The sequence below is a fragment of the Hypoxylon trugodes genome (genome assembly GCF_022578975.1).
Source record: "Hypoxylon trugodes strain CBS 135444 unplaced genomic scaffold F4822scaffold_7, whole genome shotgun sequence".
In the NCBI taxonomy this organism is placed as follows: Eukaryota; Fungi; Ascomycota; class Sordariomycetes; order Xylariales; family Hypoxylaceae; genus Hypoxylon; species Hypoxylon trugodes.
The window spans coordinates 2,581,259-2,598,742 of NW_026250022.1; the positions used below are offsets into that span (position 1 = coordinate 2,581,259).

Genomic DNA, 17,484 nt, shown 5'->3' on the forward strand with positions numbered 1-17,484 from the left:
TGTCCCCAATGTCCACCTAATGTATCTTTTTATGTACGTCTTCCTGGATTCACCATACCATTTTCGCCTCTTCGAAACGCGTCACGCCTGAAACTCTTCAGCCCCTTATTCACTACACACACATGCTACATACACATACATACATAAATGAGTATGCTCTTTGGCCTTAGGCTTTATATGCTAGGCCGAAAAAAAATGTTACATCTCTTTATCTTAAAAGACGGGATGAGGAGTCCGGCGTTATAAAAGGAGCGGTAACACGGCATCCCCCTTTGTGTTGCGATGATCATCTCACCAACTAGAGGATCTTTACAGGATCTAATAACGCTTGAGAGCAACTGAATCGGAATACTTTAGCTTACTTACCCGCCTACCTCGGCGTTAACTGCCTCCAACAAAGACAGTTCAGACATGGTAAAATTAGGTAGTGTGGACAGCGCATAAGCTACATAGACCGCTCCTTGATTCTCTCGAATGTTTGAGGTACACACATATCCGAAGCCTACGAACCTTTCTCATTGGACCGTTGGCGGCCTCCAACCCGATATCCCATCAGCCACGTACGGGTAGTATGTTACCTTGGCTATGTAGGTGGTAAGTTACGTGTTGCACTTCAGAGAGCTTTCTGTCCTGTAGGCCCCCACAGTCTAGCAATCTAGGTCCATGTGGGAATAGTAAGAGGTTCCAGTTGGGAAAATGAAGGCTGTAGGAAGTTCGCGCTAAAGAGGCCGAGATATCCGCTTACACATGCAGAATAGACCAGGCTAGGTACGGTTTACACGGACTCCAGGGCTCTTCATTGCGACCTTACCCAATCAATTGGCTATTAGCGCCTTGTGTCGCCAAGAGAATGCGGCAACTTTCATCCCGACTTCATCGAGGTTGTGAAGAAACAACGGTAGATAGTAGAAGCGGCGCTTAATTTTTAACCGCTATAATCGCCACGACTCTACTTTCACCTATCGTTCTTATGCGCCCGTTGAATTAATTATTCCTAATATTGATTTGCGATATATACCGAGAATGTGGTATATAGAACTGAGCTCCGAGACATTGTGGAGGCCTCCTCACAGCCAAGGAGATAGTCCGGATCTTCACTTACTACGCTACCTACCTAGTACATAAGTAGATATTATTGATTTAATTTATCGAAAAGAACACATGCAAGATACACTTCCAACTTGATATTCTCAAAAAATCTAAATACCTACTCTCGGACTTGGGTATCAAAGACCTAGCTAGCACTAGCCCTGTATGAAACATCAAAGTACCTAGATCCGATCGTAGGGCTGATGGCTTCAGACGCCAAGAGCCATCCCTCGGGAAGAGCCCGCAATCTTAATCTTGACAGGTTGAAAGTACATACATAGTAATTCTTCTTTTGACGTAAAATGGAAATGCAAAGTCTTTCTTTTTGTTCAGTTCGGTAGTACCTACGGAAGAAATAAAATAATCCACTCTCGTCCTCTTACGTTTCCATTGAAAAGTTGACATCGCCTTTTATCTAATTCCTCTCCAAATCAACAACTACTATTCTGATGTAACACTTTGTCGTCGCGTCGTCCCGTGAGAAAAGAAGTCATATATCACTGATCTAGTTCCACATAATTGGCGGGGAATAGACCGGAATCGCCGTTGTAGTGGCCAAACCACCAGTCCTCGTCCGGGAATTCCAAGTTCGTGACTTTAGCTCCTTCGGGGAAACTCAGTTCTATACCGATTTTGTTAGTTGCACTGTTCAATTATAACAATAAATGTCAGGTAGAAGTAGCTTACCGTTATCTTCTGCGGCTTCATAATCGAATTGGGCTGTGGCTGTAGGGCCACTGCCAGCTGCAGGCTCGGGTTCAGGCTCAGCAGCAGCGGGTGCAGGCGGAGGAGGTACCGCCGCGTGGCTAGCAGCCGGTGCCTCAGCTTCGTCTTCAACAAGTTCGACATAATTGCTAGGGAACAAGCCCGTCTCTCCTTGAGAGTTGGTACCCATCCACCAGTCTTCGTCCACCATTTCAATGTTAGTGACGTATTCACCTTCTCGGAGTTCCAATTCGTTGTCTTCAGCTTTCTCATAATCGTATTGGATTAATGCGCGCTTGCCTCCAGAAGCTGCAGCTGGTGCTTCTGCCACCTGCTCATGGCCAAACTGGGACTCAGCAACAGCCGTGGCTGCAGCACGAGGGTCGTAGGATTCATGCTCTGCTGGAATCTCTTCCTCCTTGGGAAGTTCTTGTTCGATCGGTCGAACGGGAAGTGATCGGGGAGGCTCGTGCGCGGGTTCGATCTCTGGCTCGGGTCCGCGAGGCACGGGAACTGCAATACGAACAGGCGATTGCTCTCGTTCAGGCTCCTCTTCTTCATCTGTGACTGGAGGAGGACGAGGGGGCATACCAGGCAGTGCAAACCCGCCAGAAGGTGCACCGTCGGAAGGTCGTGAGGCCAGGGGTGGTGGCGGTGGCGCTCGGTCGTTGTCTTCAGCCGGCGATGGAACCTTAGGTGCTGCCGGCGCAGGGGCGATGATTGGTGGCGTCTCCTTGAAGCGGTCGCGCAAAGCACCGACTCCGCCTGATGGAGAACCCGGCGCCTCTTGGCTGGTCTCAGTCTCACCAGTCTTCTGTCCTGGGATGCCACGACCGTATGAACCCGTTTGGACTGTTGCCCAACTCTTGCCTGTGTACCCGCTCTGCCACCCGCTTCCACTACCGCCACTAAACTGCGGCGCGACAGGAGAAATGGGTTTAGCGGTGCCGGAGGCACCGCCCTGCGCTGCCTTCTTCTCAGCCCAGATCTGAGCCGGTGTCTTTCCTCCTTGGTCGGCGAAAGTTCGACTAGCAGATCCAACAGGAGGAGCAGCAGGAGCTGAAGGGCCACCAAGGCCTAAACCTCCAGGAGTAGGTGCCTTGGTTCCCGTGAATGTAGACGCGCCACCCCATTTCTTTGCAACCTTAGGCTTAGGGAGTTCTGTGATACGCTCTGCTTGGCTGAACGCTGCGCTTCGGTCTGCCAGAGATTTAGACTGCTCGGCAGGCTCCGGTTCAGGCTCGGCATCGGCAGGTCTCTGAGCTTTTGCTCGTATCGCAGCAATATCTACTTTGCCTACTGGCTCGTATGCACCCTTAACTGGTGCTGGTCGGTCATCCTGCTGTTTCTTCGCAGCGGCTCGAATAGCGGCGATGTCAACTTTTCCGACTGGTTGATATCCTCCTCCGATGACATCTCTGGGCCTGTCGTCTTGTTGGCTGGAACCGTTGAATCTGGAAGGTTCTTGCTTTTGGCTGACCAATTCTGCCATGTTGACCTTGGTTGGTTTATAAGCCGATTCCACCTTTTCAATTTGGGTCCGAGAAACTTGTGGGGCGTCTCCCCAACCATCATCGTCGGTCTTTCGAAGGCTTGCATTTCGTGCAGCGACTATAGGGTTGAAGGAGCTAGACGAGCTTGCTGCAGCGAAGACGGGTTTTGACTTTACTGGAGGTGGCCCACTACCAGTTTGTACAGGTGCACTGCCGCCGGCTGTGTACTTGGCACCGGATGCATCAGAAACTTTCTGGAGAATATTCGCAGGTTCGAGGTCGGTTTCAGAGCGAGCGGTGATCTGGACGTGGTATCCCTAATTTCAAGTTAGTCCTATGCTTATACCCTAACGTAAGAAAATGCCAATTTACATACATGAAGTACTTTCGAAACAGCATTCAAATGACTCGTGAAGTAACCTTTCGTCCTCTCGGGAACACCACCGCCACACTGTAAAAATATTAGTCAAGGTCGCGCGATCGTGCCTCAAGATTGAGAATGAGGCATACGAACCCATGCGATTAGGGCATATTTAGGCAAGCCAGTGTTGGGATCTTTGATCTTGAGAAAGGCAAATTGGATACGACCCTCACTAAAGTCCTCGATAAGGTCTTCTAGTTCCCCAGAGCCCGTTGACTGGACCTTTAATACACTTTCTTTGCTCCCGCTATCTTGAAAGGCGTTTGCTAGTGGGGCTTGGACGTAAAATAGAGCCCATTGACCGTATGTGGAAGAACTGCCCGAGGGAGGAGCCGGTGCGTTAATGACTCCCTGATAACTGCTTTTAATCGAGGGACCATTCGTAGAAAGGTTCAACGAAGCCATTTTCGAGGAGCGTACGAAGGTGCAACGGTTTTATTCGTCTCTCGCCCGCTCCGAGGTTTTGGTTGGTATGGGAGATCAGGAGTAAAGTAGTAAAGTAGGGGGAGTGGATGTGATGTCACAGCAATAGCGAGAGACCAGGGAGCTTGTAGTATAGTATTTGGTTGCCTAAGCTCAAGTGATACCCGACCAATCTTAATGGGGCACTCTAATAAGTTAGGTAGTAATGTTTGTGTCTCGACCGCGATTATATGAATTCAAGGTTGCAATGACAAAAAGGAAAAAAAAAAGATGAAGTCTTCAGCAGTTCCAATTTATCGATAGTTTCGATTCGTGCCTGGCGAGCAATTACTTGTCTGGCTGGTTCATTACGACAGAAAGTGGGCTGTGCTTGCTGCCCGGTCCTCGGGGTCGTTCAGTTCAGGTCCTTCCAGCGCCTTTTCTCAGGTACCTACGTACCCCTCATACATCCACCTGCAATGTTCAACGTTGGATTGCTCTTATGTGGGGCCTACCTCAGGAGGATTGACAAAGTTGATTGGTGCGTCACTGGGTTGGTACCTCAACATCTATATTCACCCCCTGTATATACGGCGTGTTATGTAAGTTTAATGGTACTACCATAGATGTACCTAAGTACTTGCACTAAATTATCCAACGCGACTGGTTAGAAAGCCCTTGCGCCGTGGAAGCATCAATCAACTGGAATAATTTAGCTATCTCACCTACCTAAATGTTTCTATTTCTCTGTCTCTAGTTCACCGTCTCGGGTCACACAGCCAACTTCTCTGGCGTTGACCCTTTTGACATTCAATCGCCGATTTAAGAACTCTTCTATCATCCGACTTTTCAACCTACCTCCTCTAGACATACGACGGTAAATTCTAAATCTAATCGCGAATCATCGCGCCTAAGATCTCGTCGCATTTAATCTATTCGCCATCGTCGACACTCGAAGTTTGAGTCATTAGAACGAGTCAAAATGGTGTTACTCTCTGATTCATCGTCGATAAGTTCGCTATCATCAGATTCACCTGAAGCCGATAATGACTTCGACGACACCGGCGTAATTGATGAGCCAGCCCTACCCCCAACAAAGCGACAAAAGCTAGGCGATGTGTCTAGAGCCTCTTCTGCCATCCACATAGAACCCGAGCCCGGACAAGAATCGGATCATGATCTTGACGGCGACATTTCCTCAGATACTTCAGGTGATATACCGAATTCGCCGATAAACGCGAAACTTGATGAAGATGAGTTCCAGGAGCAGGTTACAGTTTGCGCGTGGGATGGATGCCGTACAGGTGATCTAGGGAACATGGACAAACTAGTTGAGCACATACACAATGACCATATCGAGAGCCGCCAGAAGAAGTATACCTGCGAGTGGATTGGCTGTCCTAGAAAGAGTATGCCGCATGCCAGCGGCTATGCTCTGAAAGCCCATATGAGAAGTCACACAAGAGAGAAGCCGTTCTATTGTTACCTACCAGGTGAGATTAAGCTGCACCACAACAATGTGGAAATAATTACTAACTATAGTAGAATGCGACCGCGCGTTCACCAGATCCGATGCACTAGCGAAACATATGCGAACCGTCCATGAAACGGAGGCTCTTCGACCTTCTGATCCCGTACCGAAGTCTATGCAGACCCAATCCGGACCTAAGTCAGGAAAACTCAAGATAATAATTAAGACTCCGCAATCCCACGCCGCCGGTCAAGACGACGCCGTAGACGACGGGGATACGGGTTCGGACATGGCAGACTTCTTTACACCCCTCACTAAAGCACAGGGCTTTTCCAGCAAGGAGTTGGATATGGATATCAAGTCTCTCTACAAGGTGACCGTAGCGAATCTAAAGTGGGCTATGAAAGAAAGCGAGACTTTGAAACGAGAATGCAAGGAGATGGAAGAAATCTATAAGCAGGAATGGCTTGAGAAGGAGACCTTGCTTGATCAAGTTGTCCAAATCGAGGAAGACTGGTGGCAACGACGCGAGCTGGTTCTCAAAGCAGAGGCTAAGGCACGAATGGCTAAAAAGGAAGAGGCAGGAGCATCACTGGAAGACAACCAAGATGAGGTCAACAGTCTACAAGTCACAGCACCGAGCATCAGCCAATTGACGGACTAGGAGTTTTTCAGGGGGTTCTCTTTCGTAGCAAGAGGAAGGGTATAAGGCTTTGTACCCGCAACTGGATATGGAAGGCGTTTAAGGGAGTACAACTTTACAAGCGGCTGCGTGACGATGCCTTCATAGACCTAAGATTTTCGGGTTTGTAAGGTCTAGGGCATTCGCAAGGGATATGTTAGTGCCCAAAAGTACAGTCACTAGCAAGTAGCTTAATGGATTATTTTGATCATGATATCCGGTACGATTCTGCAACTCCAACGCGATTGGCCGAAAGAAGAACTTCCCTACGGACAAACAAAAAGACAACAAACCCGAACGTTTAATATGAATACTAGAAATTCGCATTTTGGTAGATTTGGGAAGGAATTCTAGCATTTGCAAGAATTTTTCGGATTTCCAAGTCCGAGAGCCGGTGTTCTGAATATAGATAGCATTTAAGTGATTAATGATCCAAATGACAACACAGCTTTCTTGTTACATGGTGGACATGCATTATGGCTTACTTACTTATGCGAGCTCTTATGAGCACTCCCGATTCCGAAAGATTATATCCCACACATTTACCCTCATAGTAATGAAATTAAGTTTGTACACTCGGAACTCGGTGGTAAATGAAAGGACTACCTAAGTCATATGTCAGTGGTGGTGGCGTCTGTTGTGATACCTAATAGTATTAAGGAATCATTTAAAAAGGGGTGATTGTTGGATGACAAATAAAATATTACAGGTGTCTTTAAACTGTGCCAGCTGGCTTTACGCGGTTCTCGGGGAAGGAAAGCACGAGTATCACTCAAAATGACGCAATACCTTTCCGAGGTTTCGACGAGCTGATTGATAAGATCTCTTGGTCTTAAAATGTAATCAAGAGCCCCTCCATTGGATTAAACCCTGTCCAACCTATCCTCCAACCTTAGAGCCGGCGCATCCATCGGAGGGGCAAACTAAAGTGCTTTGCTCTTTACTTTAAAAATAAAAATAACAAATCATCAATCATCTCGATAATTAAATTTCCACCTCCCACCTCTCTCTTCCTTCCGAAAACACAATCGATTTTAATCCTACCGTCCAACTACCTCGCCGTTAAACGAATACATCACATCCCCCGCCGAAAATATGGCGCCATTACAAGACATCAACACCCCAGACGAGTGGAGCGCCCACGTCGCTGCCCTCCCCTCTTCTACCCTCCTCGTCATCTTCTTCCACGCCCCCTGGGCAGCTCCCTGCACACAAATGCGAGCCGTACTCGAAGCCCTCGCCGAAGACTACCCAAAGGAAGGTACGAGCTGGGTCGCAGTCAACGCCGAAGAAGTTAGTGATGTCTCCGAGACCTACGACGTTACCGCCGTCCCTTACATCGTCCTACAACGTAACGACAAAGTCCTCGAGACAATCAGCGGTAGCAACGCCGCCCTCGTGCGAAAAGCGATCGAGGGACACGTCCAGAAAACCACTAACGGGGTCAAGACGAACGGTGTAGAAGCAGCCAAGGCAGAAGGAGGAGATAGCGTCGATATCGCGGTTCAAGAGGAGGAACAACTCAACCCCGAGGAAGAGATTCGCAAGAGACTAGAAGGACTTGTTAAGGCTGCGCCTGTCATGCTCTTCATGAAAGGAACACCCAACGCTCCTCAATGCGGATTCTCGCGCCAGATGGTTAATATCCTTCGCGAGCGCAGCGTCAAGTACGGCTTCTTTAACATACTTGCTGATGACGACGTGCGCCAAGGCCTGAAGAAGTTTGCTGACTGGCCAACATACCCTCAACTATGGGTTTCTGGTGAATTAGTTGGTGGTTTGGATATCGTAAGTTTTCCCTTGTCTAGATTTCGATGCGACAATTGCGTTATTTCTAACTTATGTATCTCTCTGCAGGTCAAGGAGGAACTTGACAACGACCCCGAATTTTTCAAGGAGTTTAGTGTACCCGCCAAGGAAGAGGGCGCTGCCGCGGCGTGAAATAGACAAAAATTTTCATAAAAAAGAAGCCTTGAGGAACTCACGACAGACATTATGATCGGATACAGGCGTTTACCTGGCACGTCAACGAGTCAATAACATGTCATCTAATGGACAGGACATATTAAATATAGGCGATTGAGCCGCGAACCCAGGTATACCTACGTGGGATGGCGTACCTTTGGATGTTTTGGCGATGATTTTCGATGATATTTTATTCGCAAAACTAGGAAGCTCGGTGGAATCTCAAGATTTACGTCGATATGCCTACGGGTCTCGTCAGGAACGACAGATAGTTTCTCGCAATAATAAAGATACCAATAAACTGACCCGCAACCCTACCCATAGTAATGTCAGATTATCTATACTTGTCCTCAAGTAAATGTAAGATACGGCGCCCGTTATTTCCCCTGTCATTTCCCTCGTCATATTTCAGTTATACTACCAGGAACTAGAGTGAGCTTTTCGGACACTAAGTTCATAATGTCCCTATGTGTTTAATTGAAACATAATGCAATCATATAGATACATCTTCCAAGCCCTCATATGTACAAGATATGCCTATTATATGCGAAGAAGTAATCCAAACTAATGTCCCACGCGGGCTTTACATCTAACACCGAGCAAAGGTCCGTGACTTACATTATCATCAGTATGTGGTGTGGCACAATAAGCTATCGCCCTAAGAGCTAACTTCCCATCTTACACCTCACAAACCGCTATTTGGAGAGCAAGGTTAGTGTCATCTCCCATCGTCCCCAAACCCAAAGAAAACCTCATCCTTAGGCGGAGCCCCCTTCCTCAATTCCTCTTCGGGCGCATCACACAACTTCTTCGCATCCTCCGGCAACTCCCATTCTTTCATCACATCCGCGCGGGAGATGAATTGCATCCCCATACCAGCTTCCGAGTGCCATATCACATGGCAATGGAAGAGCCACACACCCGGGTTATCAGCGACAAACCGCAGCAATACCCATCCAAAGCCTTCAGCTGTCACCGTGTCTCGTTTTAGGGGATTGTGGGTAACACTCGAATTCGTGGGATCGAGGAGGCCCTTGCCGTCGGGCTTTAGCCCAAGAGCGTCGTAACCTGGGAAATACCCGTGTCCGGCACCTAGAACCCACATTTGCGTGCCGTGGAGGTGGAAGGGGTGGCTGTTTTCGTCCATGTTTTGGAGGATTATGTCAACTGTGTCTGCGATGCCGTTGTGGGAGATAACTAGCTCGGAGGTAGGGTCGAAGGCGGTGTCCATAATGCCGTCTTTGGTGAAGGACTCGTTGTTTGAGGTGAGACCGTCGAGGACGCGGTGTAGTGTTGGAGATTTGAGGTTTGGTCTGAATGAGGATGCGTTCATGACGCCGCGTTGTAGGCGCCAGTCACCGATCGCGAGGTTTACGCGGAGATACCATGAGTGGTCGGCATACTCAGGGGCTGGTTGCGGCGGGGAAGGGTGTAATGAAGTTGCTGTGTTTAGATCTTTACATGTTGAAAGATATTGGAGGTTGGAAGTAGTTGAAGGTAAAGGAAGGGGCTCATCGTCGTCGTCGTCATCATCATCTTCCTCTACTTCAGTATAGTAACGTACGATGGCTTTTGCCTCGTCAATCCCGTTTTCTGGGAGGTCTTGGCTAGCAAAGCAAGATTTTATCATTCTAGCTCGGAGCCAGAATGAATCCCCATTGGGTTGGTCTGTTGTCAATATTGCGCTATATCTTTGTCCTGGAGCGATTACTAATGAAGATTCAGGGGTAGGCTCTATAGAGGTTCCATCAACTTCGAGAATTGTTAAAGAGTCGTATTCATCTACCGCTACCTGGAACCAGGCGAATCCCCCTACATTAAGGAACCGTAACCTGTGGTTCTCTTCAGGGGCTAAATTCAGGGTCGGGAAGAATTTTTTCTCGTCTGAACACGATCGACCGGGATGGTTCGAACAGTCAGCCTGATTCACCCCGTTAATCAAAGCTGTATTGGGTATGGGTGCATCCTCGACGCCCGGAGATAAAACATCTCGCATTAGCCCACTATCAGAGTCGTAGTACCAGTCTTGGAGCAAGATTACTCGGTCTGACGAATAGAGAATGCGTTGATTTACTTCTTCGTCTTGACTGTGGACCACAAGCGGACCTACAAGTCCGCTAAGGGTCTGGACTCCCTGATGGCCGTGGTAGAAATCTGCATCGGATGAATCAGCGTCTATATCGTGGTACATAATAGGTACAGGAAGTTATAGAATTTCGGGCTTAATAACAGGAGAGGGATACCCACAGGTACCGGCTTGCCCGGTGACATTAAACTTGTACTGGTACGAAGACCCTGGGGCAATTGGGCATTGAGTTACGCCCGCAGCTCCGTCCATCCAGTTTGTACCATTCTGAAAGATCCCATGCCAATGAATGGCGGTGGCGTTGGAAGCTAAATTGTGTACGTTGACTTCGATTATGTCATGTTCGTTGACCTCTATTAATGGCCCAGGAAATTGACCATTAATTGTTATCATTGGTTTAACGATACCATCCGGATTGCCTTCTTTATCGACGATCATCCAATCGTACTTTCGTACTTGGCTAGGGATACTATAATCCCAATTGGGATCTAGTACGTAGTCTTCATCTGGTCGCTGGAGGGGAGCATGCAACGCCTCGTCTAGTGGAGATCGGGTTGGCCGTCCAAGAGTGTCTAATGAGAATGCTAGATATGCCAAGCCGATAATTGTCACGGCACAGGCGAATATAAAGGCCGGGGTTGTGGGACGAGGCCGAGTTATTAGTGGTTTTGTTGTTACCTCCCCCACGCCGTTACGCCCAGATGCAAGCAATTCATTTTGTTCTGTTTCATCACCTTCACGTTCATATTCGGCTTCTCTTTCCTCCCCTTCAACGCTAGAGTATTGAGTTCCCGCCTCAACACGGCGCTCTCCTGTCTGCGATAGAGCCTTCAGCGGGTAGTGAATGACCATCTTTTCAAACACCGAAGTCAACGGAAGGCATTTACTGGCTTGGGGGACTGAGGTCGCCGATTATTGTCGCCTTTCACACAGCATCATGAAGTATAGGTGAAGTATCATCAAGGCATTGTGCTTCGGGTTTTGGCAGACCAGCTGATTAAAGGCAATCAAAATTGATCAGCTATCAACACCAATTGCCTAATTAGTCGAATGATAGACGATGGTGTTAGGAGGATAGTTGATCCAGGCAAAAATATTGACAATCAGATGTATGTAAATGAGACTTCAAATGATTAATATGTTGAGCGAAGTAAGTCTCGAAGTTCGGGATTATCTTTGCATCCTTAGTAGGTCGCGGTGGCGCGCTGAAGGATATGAAACCAGAAGTGGTCAAGCCTGGACACCTGTAGCTAGGCCCCCAGTCGCTGACTGCAACCCTTCCTAGCGATCTGATTGGATCTTGAGTGCACATGTTCTCGCCAGCCGTAGTCCCCGGCGCTATAAATGCGCTGGTCCGGTACGCTAATCGCCGAAACAGTCCGCTCGTTCGGAGTAGAATAGGTGTTAGTCGCAGTTAGAGATCGCAGATAAGTTAAGATTTGATTATTACTTTTTTCTGCAGACGCCTCCGTTTTCCATCGTCTTCCGTGTTCCGTTACACAATGGTTCGGTAAGATCCGCTTCGGAGAACGGGCCGAGGTTGGTTGGTTGCCTCTAGCCCAAAGTGAAGTTACCCCTACATAATGAAAACCAAACATACATTAATTTGCCAATGGGGAGTTGTATCCATCGTCTTTGAGATAAGCTATTGGAATGATATACGAAACGCTCGGTTGGGTAATGTCTATCCACAGCACTAAATAGTCTCCATTCATTACCTTAGGTAGTTTAGTTAATCTTTAGGAAGACTTATCATATCTCCAATTAGCTTAGAGCATACAAAAACTATAATGTTTGTAGCTTAAGTTGTATATGAATTGTTTCAATTAGTTTAAGTTGAGTTAAAATAGTTAGGTAAGTCACCTTGAAAGTGTATACAAGTACGAAATGCCTGAAATGGATAAGATCGGCTTGTTCTTAAAGGCCTTGATAAGTTATACAAATACAGCATTAAGAAGAAACAGGGAACGCCCTCAATTATTGAATAGGTCATCGAATGATATTTCGCTATGGAGATAATAGCTAAAGTCCGTTTTCGTGGTTATGCTTTTTTCTTTGTGGCTTAAGAAAATGCTATTTCATCATTGAGACACAGAGAAGAAAACCAGGCAGCACACATACGTACGATAATGACGGTACCACTCCAAGGATGTAAGCCTACAAGGGTTATGCCGAGTGCTTATGACTCACCTTTTTTTTATTTTTTTTTAATAGGGACATGTACCTAACTACATATGTATAATTGCTGTTAGGCTGGTAGCCTTGCATAAAACTAGATCTTATAGAGTTAATGGTCTTGATTATAGTGGCAAAATGGCAATCCTTTCTACCAATATCCTGTTTCGTCCAAGTAACATGTTTTATCATTCAGGGTATTTCTCTGTATACTAGAGGGATATTATATATGAGAAATATTCGAGTTGTTTTCCCGAGAGTTCATTTTATATAATGATAAGCTCAAAAATACATAGACTCGTATTACAAGTACATACCCAAATACATATGTCGCAATTAGTGCATGATGTACCTATAAGTTGAACCACTAACACGATCAGGAGAATTCCCATGGTCTTTTTTTATACGCAGAAGTTTCTGCCGACAGCTGAAGCGCTAATCCAGTTCGAGTCAGCCGTTAGTAGCTTAATGTTCCCCCACCATCTATATTCAGTTTAGCGGCATCTTTCCGGTGCCTCCATAGCCCACCAGGGCACCTGCCGCCGTCGCAATCCTCACCATCTGCACTCTGCACTTTTACCTAACAAACCGCTTTCTTCTCTCTTTCTATCCCTACATCTCTTGCCATTTTTTCTACCTTTTCCCAATATTATTATAGTATAGGGTGCGGCAAGTTCGCAAAACCCTCCCTTACTTTAACCAACCTTTTACTAGCAATTATTTGCCACTTTATGCTTACGTAGGTACGAACTGTTGTATTATACGCAGCTACCCGTACCTATCTTATTCGCATTTTTACCCGGCGCCAAATGTAATTACTTTATTACTGTCGCGGCGATAGCTTGTCTTGAGACGTGTATGCCAAATCCCGAATCTTTTCTATATCGCATATGTAGAAACTTCAAGTAGTAGAGCGACTGCTTACCAAGAAGATAGAGTATCGTTGCCAATATTATTCACTTCTCGAATCGCTTGTGCGCCGTGACCGCTCCACCCAAATTCGTCTCTATTGCGCTCCACGGAGCGAACGTCGCAACTATAATCTCTATTATACAATCGTAGTGGGAAATAACTACGAGATTACATCCTGGGCGACTCTATAATTATATACGTGGGAAAGTCCGGGTCGTTTATAGCTAGATCCACTCGATCGATCAGTATATTGATCCGGAACCTACGCACTATTGTTCTTCAGCATACCCCTCCGATCGTTTGGTCTGTTCGGGCATACGGTCCATATTAGGGTATCAATTGCACTAGGCCTTCTCGATTTCTGCTCTGAGTGGCTCCACATCGGGCGTTGAGGTAACGAGACAACCTCAACTCGCTTTAGGCTCAGGGCTTCGCATTTGCGAGACTACTTAGCCGTAATCCTCGCACCAGTACTGTACTTGTCTGTGACCGTCGTGTTTCATTGGCCGTCACTACTAGTAAAAGTAGCGGTTTGGCAGACATTACATCACCCTTGGAGGCGTTGTGATCACTATACCCCTGAACTTCCTGCATGAGGCTCTCTATCTCCGGGCTTTGAAGATCCTAGGCGGTAGCCTCTAATTTACCGAGTTACGATCGACGCTTACTCATTGGTTTCTTGTCTCTTCCTCGATCTCCTACTACTCTGGAGTAGGCTTTTGTGGATTGAAGAAGAGGCGAGCCCCTTACGACATTGAAAACTTCCTAAGTCCGGCATACATCGTTAACACAAGAGCGAGCACCCGAAACAAGATTTCTTGATTACCTATTTCGTTCAAATTATTTCAAAATGACCCCCACACCTCCGTCCGCTGCGACATCATCCTCGGGTCATTCGCCCGAGGAGCAGTTTAGGGTGGTCCGTCGCCGAAATAGGGTGCCGCTCAGTTGCTATCCATGCCGAACGAGAAAGTAAGTAAACCGGCCCTTGATAATGCCGATCTGTTTCCCTAATCCAACACTTGGCAGTTCTCTATATTGTGCGGAGTCGCTGACCTGCTCAACAGGTTGAAATGTAATAGGGGAACCCCAAGTTGTGAGAACTGCGTCAAGCGTGGTGACACCCAGTCATGCGTTTACGCTACTCCAACGAGTCGGAGGAAAAACCAAAGTAGTGCTGGAGCTTCTTCGACTCCCGATGATATGCAGAATCGTATTGACCGTCTAGAAGGTTTAGTTCTAAGTTTAATGCATGGCGGCGCCAACATCGAAGTATCTACCTCGGCAAACGCCGCTCCTGCGGAACCATCTTTAACTGATAGCTCCTCGAATAATATCGAACGAGATGATGAGGGTGCCATGAGAGACGATCCCGAAGTCGAAGGAGATGGCGATGATAGCGACGTAGATGACGGCCTAGCTACTTCCCTAGGTGTACTGAAAGTCGACGCGGATAAGGGGAAGTCAATGTACATCGGACAGGAACATTGGCACGTGCTCTTGGCCGATATTGCCGAAGTGAAGAACTTCTATACTTCCCACAAGAAGGACCTCGAAAACAGTTATCAGAGAGTTATGTCTTCGAAACCTGCGACCGCTCGAGATTCGCCCATATTTCTGTTATCTGCACCGCCAGCCACAGAAGTCGAATTAAGAGCGGAGCTTCCTTCAAGGACAGCAATTATGACGTTAGTTTCGAGATATTTCAATTCTTTGGACACTGCGGCAAGTATAGTCCACGGGCCCACATTTCAGCAACAGCTCCGCAGTCATTGGCAGGATCCATCCAAGTCGACCGTTATGTGGCTGGGCCTCCTTTATGCCATGCTGTGTTTGGCGATGCTTAGCTATCATAAGGTAGGAGATGAGCCCCCTGAGTGGAAAGGTAGGTCTTTGGAACTTGCGGCAGAATACCGATTGCGGACAGTACAATGTCTAGTTGTCGCAGATTATACTAAGCCGGTTGAGTACACCGTGGAAACACTACTACTCTACCTATTCGGAGAATATTCTTCACGCTGGGATGCGGATCTTTCACTCTGGATCATTACAGGTATAATCACGAGACTAGCTTTCCGAATGGGCTACCATCGAGATGCGGACTGGTTTCCGTCTGTGACCCCATTCCAAGGAGTATGAACAATTTTCTTGAAACCCAGTCACCTTTATGGCAGAACAGCTTTGGCTAACATTATTGCGTTAGGAAATGAGGCGGCGGACATGGGCCTTAATACGCATGTCCGACATTGTATTCTCATATCAAGTAAGTTATCGAAACATTGACGATCATGTTTGCGATCACTAATATTTGCGAAGGTGTCTTTGCCTACGATGATCTACGAGCACGCTACCGACACAAAACTTCCACACAACATATTCGACGAGGAATTCGGGCCCAACAGCAAGACCTTGCCTAAATCTAGGGTGTTGTCTGAACCGAGTCCGATTGCTTATATGATCGCAAAGACGAAGTTATGTATTGAATTCGGAAATATTCTTCAAGCTGTCACACGAGTGGGCAAGCAAATTAACTACGACGAGATCCTACTCCATGACCGAAAGCTCCGCGAGATCATGAACGAATTTCCACCGCACCTTAAGATTCGACCGTTAGAAGGATCTCATGACCCGGTAACGCTCATCATTGCGAGATTTAATCTCGACATCCTCTATCAAAAGGTTATGTGTATGTTACATAGGAAACACATGATGCGCGCTCGGCAAAATCCGCGATACGCCCACTCGCGTCGCAGTGCGATCGAGGCCTCGCTAGCGATTTTAGGTCATTTGAGAACCATATACCGCGAATGCCAACCAAATGGCCGACTTCGTTCTATGAAATGGTATGTCTCAGCTACGTCAAAAGACACGTTACTTCCAACTGTACTAGTGATTCTCGATCTCCACCATGACCACGCCGCCGCCGTTTCTGGTAAACGTCAGGATTCGCAAACCGCGTACTTCTGGACACCAGAACAAAGGCAGGAAATGATCAGTGCTTTGGAAGGGGTCTCTGATATCTGGAAGTCGTTATCTCATGAATCGGTGGAAGCCTATAAAGCTGCGAATATTCTCGAGATTATGTTAGGAAAGATTAGGAACCCAGAAGTACCAGCGGGGCCAGCAGGGCCGACGGGGCCATCCGACGCGCTTTTCTCGAACTTTGGCGCCGAAATGCTACCTGAGCATTCCGCGGCTATGACTCTCGGTATGCTCTCAGGAGGATTAGCGTCTACTGGTACTGTCCAGTCTCCCGGCGGAACGACTTACCCACCTGTAGGCCCGAATGTAAATATGGATCTTGGTGTAGGAACGGGAACTGGACTTACACCTGAATTCCAACCTGATAATCTTGGTACTGTCAACAACGCTGCCTCGCCCTTTTCTATGTTCACCAGTTTGGGCGGAGGAGGCACTTTGGGATTGGACAGTAACTTCGATTGGGTACGTTCTCACATAAAGAATAATAACAGATTTTTACTGACATAACTCGACAGGACGCATTCGAGAACTACGCGCAGACAGCTACTTGGGGACCAGATCAATCATCGTTCCAATTCTTCGCCGGTAACCCTGACCAACAATCTCAACAAGGATCCTCCGATGGTTCTTTCACATTCCTCAATAACCCCGGTACCCCTGGTACTTGATTCTCTAGATGAACGGGTTATGCGAAAACGTGAACGTGGTCATAGTCATTTAAACGTGGCGCTTGGTTGTGATAAATTGGCTTGGGATGTCAGATACCCGGCGAAAAAGGCTCTTGCTTGCTTGCTTGCTTTCATGCCATTGGAAAGTCCAGCGTATAGGGTTGGCTATTACCAATCTACTTAGGTGGATTTAAAAAGGTTACATAAAAGTAAATCGAATCTGGTGGCAGGACGAAAAAAAATGTACGTATAGTTTTGGCAATATGTCTAGGGTACATAGTCATCCATCACAACTCTCCTCTGGAGGTCCACGGTTACCTCAAGGATATTCTAATCCTTAAAAAATATGATTACTTGTGAATTATGCGATATCTAGGGTGGCTGTCATGCTTTTGACCCCGCCATACATTATCCACAGTAAGACGTGACGAAA

The 17,484-nt window shown here is 47.1% G+C and overlaps 6 protein-coding genes across 6 annotated transcripts; 3 read left to right on the plus strand and 3 right to left on the minus strand.

The window, feature by feature from the left end:
- Positions 1 to 866: 866 nt before the first annotated feature.
- F4822DRAFT_328432 (uncharacterized protein) lies at positions 867 to 4,591 on the minus strand. The gene is made up of 4 exons (XM_051455586.1): positions 3,802 to 4,591; positions 3,664 to 3,738; positions 1,777 to 3,604; positions 867 to 1,711 (listed from the first exon to the last, which is right to left on the minus strand). Exons 1-4 carry the CDS (start codon positions 4,111 to 4,113, stop codon positions 1,587 to 1,589), a joined length of 2,340 nt encoding a protein of 779 aa, XP_051312636.1. The 5' UTR covers positions 4,114 to 4,591; the 3' UTR covers positions 867 to 1,586.
- A 211-nt stretch (positions 4,592 to 4,802) lies between these two features.
- On the plus strand, positions 4,803 to 6,305 carry F4822DRAFT_328457 (uncharacterized protein). Its single transcript, XM_051455587.1, has 2 exons — positions 4,803 to 5,603; positions 5,656 to 6,305. The coding sequence occupies exons 1-2, from the start codon at positions 5,093 to 5,095 to the stop codon at positions 6,243 to 6,245; spliced, it is 1,101 nt and encodes a 366-aa protein (XP_051312637.1). The 5' UTR covers positions 4,803 to 5,092; the 3' UTR covers positions 6,246 to 6,305.
- Positions 6,306 to 6,713, minus strand: F4822DRAFT_328458 (uncharacterized protein). The gene has a single exon (XM_051455588.1). The coding sequence runs from the start codon at positions 6,618 to 6,620 to the stop codon at positions 6,366 to 6,368; it is 255 nt and encodes an 84-aa protein (XP_051312638.1). The 5' UTR covers positions 6,621 to 6,713; the 3' UTR covers positions 6,306 to 6,365.
- Positions 6,714 to 7,358: 645 nt separating this feature from the next.
- F4822DRAFT_431732 (glutaredoxin) lies at positions 7,359 to 8,204 on the plus strand (the record flags this gene model as incomplete). The annotated part of the gene is made up of 2 exons (XM_051461526.1): positions 7,359 to 8,051; positions 8,121 to 8,204. The coding sequence occupies 2 exons, from the start codon at positions 7,359 to 7,361 to the stop codon at positions 8,202 to 8,204; spliced, it is 777 nt and encodes a 258-aa protein (XP_051312639.1).
- A 474-nt stretch (positions 8,205 to 8,678) lies between these two features.
- F4822DRAFT_328470 (putative multicopper oxidase) lies at positions 8,679 to 11,365 on the minus strand. Its single transcript, XM_051455589.1, has 2 exons — positions 10,476 to 11,365; positions 8,679 to 10,382 (listed from the first exon to the last, which is right to left on the minus strand). The coding sequence occupies exons 1-2, from the start codon at positions 11,164 to 11,166 to the stop codon at positions 8,947 to 8,949; spliced, it is 2,127 nt and encodes a 708-aa protein (XP_051312640.1). The 5' UTR covers positions 11,167 to 11,365; the 3' UTR covers positions 8,679 to 8,946.
- A 2,886-nt stretch (positions 11,366 to 14,251) lies between these two features.
- Positions 14,252 to 17,051, plus strand: F4822DRAFT_431734 (fungal-specific transcription factor domain-containing protein; the record flags this gene model as incomplete). Its single annotated transcript, XM_051461527.1, has 5 exons — positions 14,252 to 14,373; positions 14,469 to 15,534; positions 15,605 to 15,664; positions 15,718 to 16,845; positions 16,899 to 17,051. The coding sequence occupies 5 exons, from the start codon at positions 14,252 to 14,254 to the stop codon at positions 17,049 to 17,051; spliced, it is 2,529 nt and encodes an 842-aa protein (XP_051312641.1).
- Positions 17,052 to 17,484: the final 433 nt, after the last annotated feature.

Coding starts and splice junctions, on each gene's coding strand:
- F4822DRAFT_328470 (XM_051455589.1), bottom strand. CDS start 11,166: ATGGTCATTCACTACCCGCTGAAGGCTCTATCGCAGACAGGAGAGCGC. Junction 10,383..10,475: donor CACCGGGCAAGCCGGTACCT/GTGGGTATCCCT, acceptor CATCCGATGCAG/ATTTCTACCACGGCCATCAG.
- F4822DRAFT_328458 (XM_051455588.1), bottom strand. CDS start 6,620: ATGCTAGAATTCCTTCCCAAATCTACCAAAATGCGAATTTCTAGTATT.
- F4822DRAFT_328432 (XM_051455586.1), bottom strand. CDS start 4,113: ATGGCTTCGTTGAACCTTTCTACGAATGGTCCCTCGATTAAAAGCAGT. Junction 3,605..3,663: donor CTGTTTCGAAAGTACTTCAT/GTATGTAAATTG, acceptor ACTTGAAATTAG/GGATACCACGTCCAGATCAC. Junction 1,712..1,776: donor TGAAGCCGCAGAAGATAACG/GTAAGCTACTTC, acceptor AAATCGGTATAG/AACTGAGTTTCCCCGAAGGA.
- F4822DRAFT_328457 (XM_051455587.1), top strand. CDS start 5,093: ATGGTGTTACTCTCTGATTCATCGTCGATAAGTTCGCTATCATCAGAT. Junction 5,604..5,655: donor GTTCTATTGTTACCTACCAG/GTGAGATTAAGC, acceptor TAACTATAGTAG/AATGCGACCGCGCGTTCACC.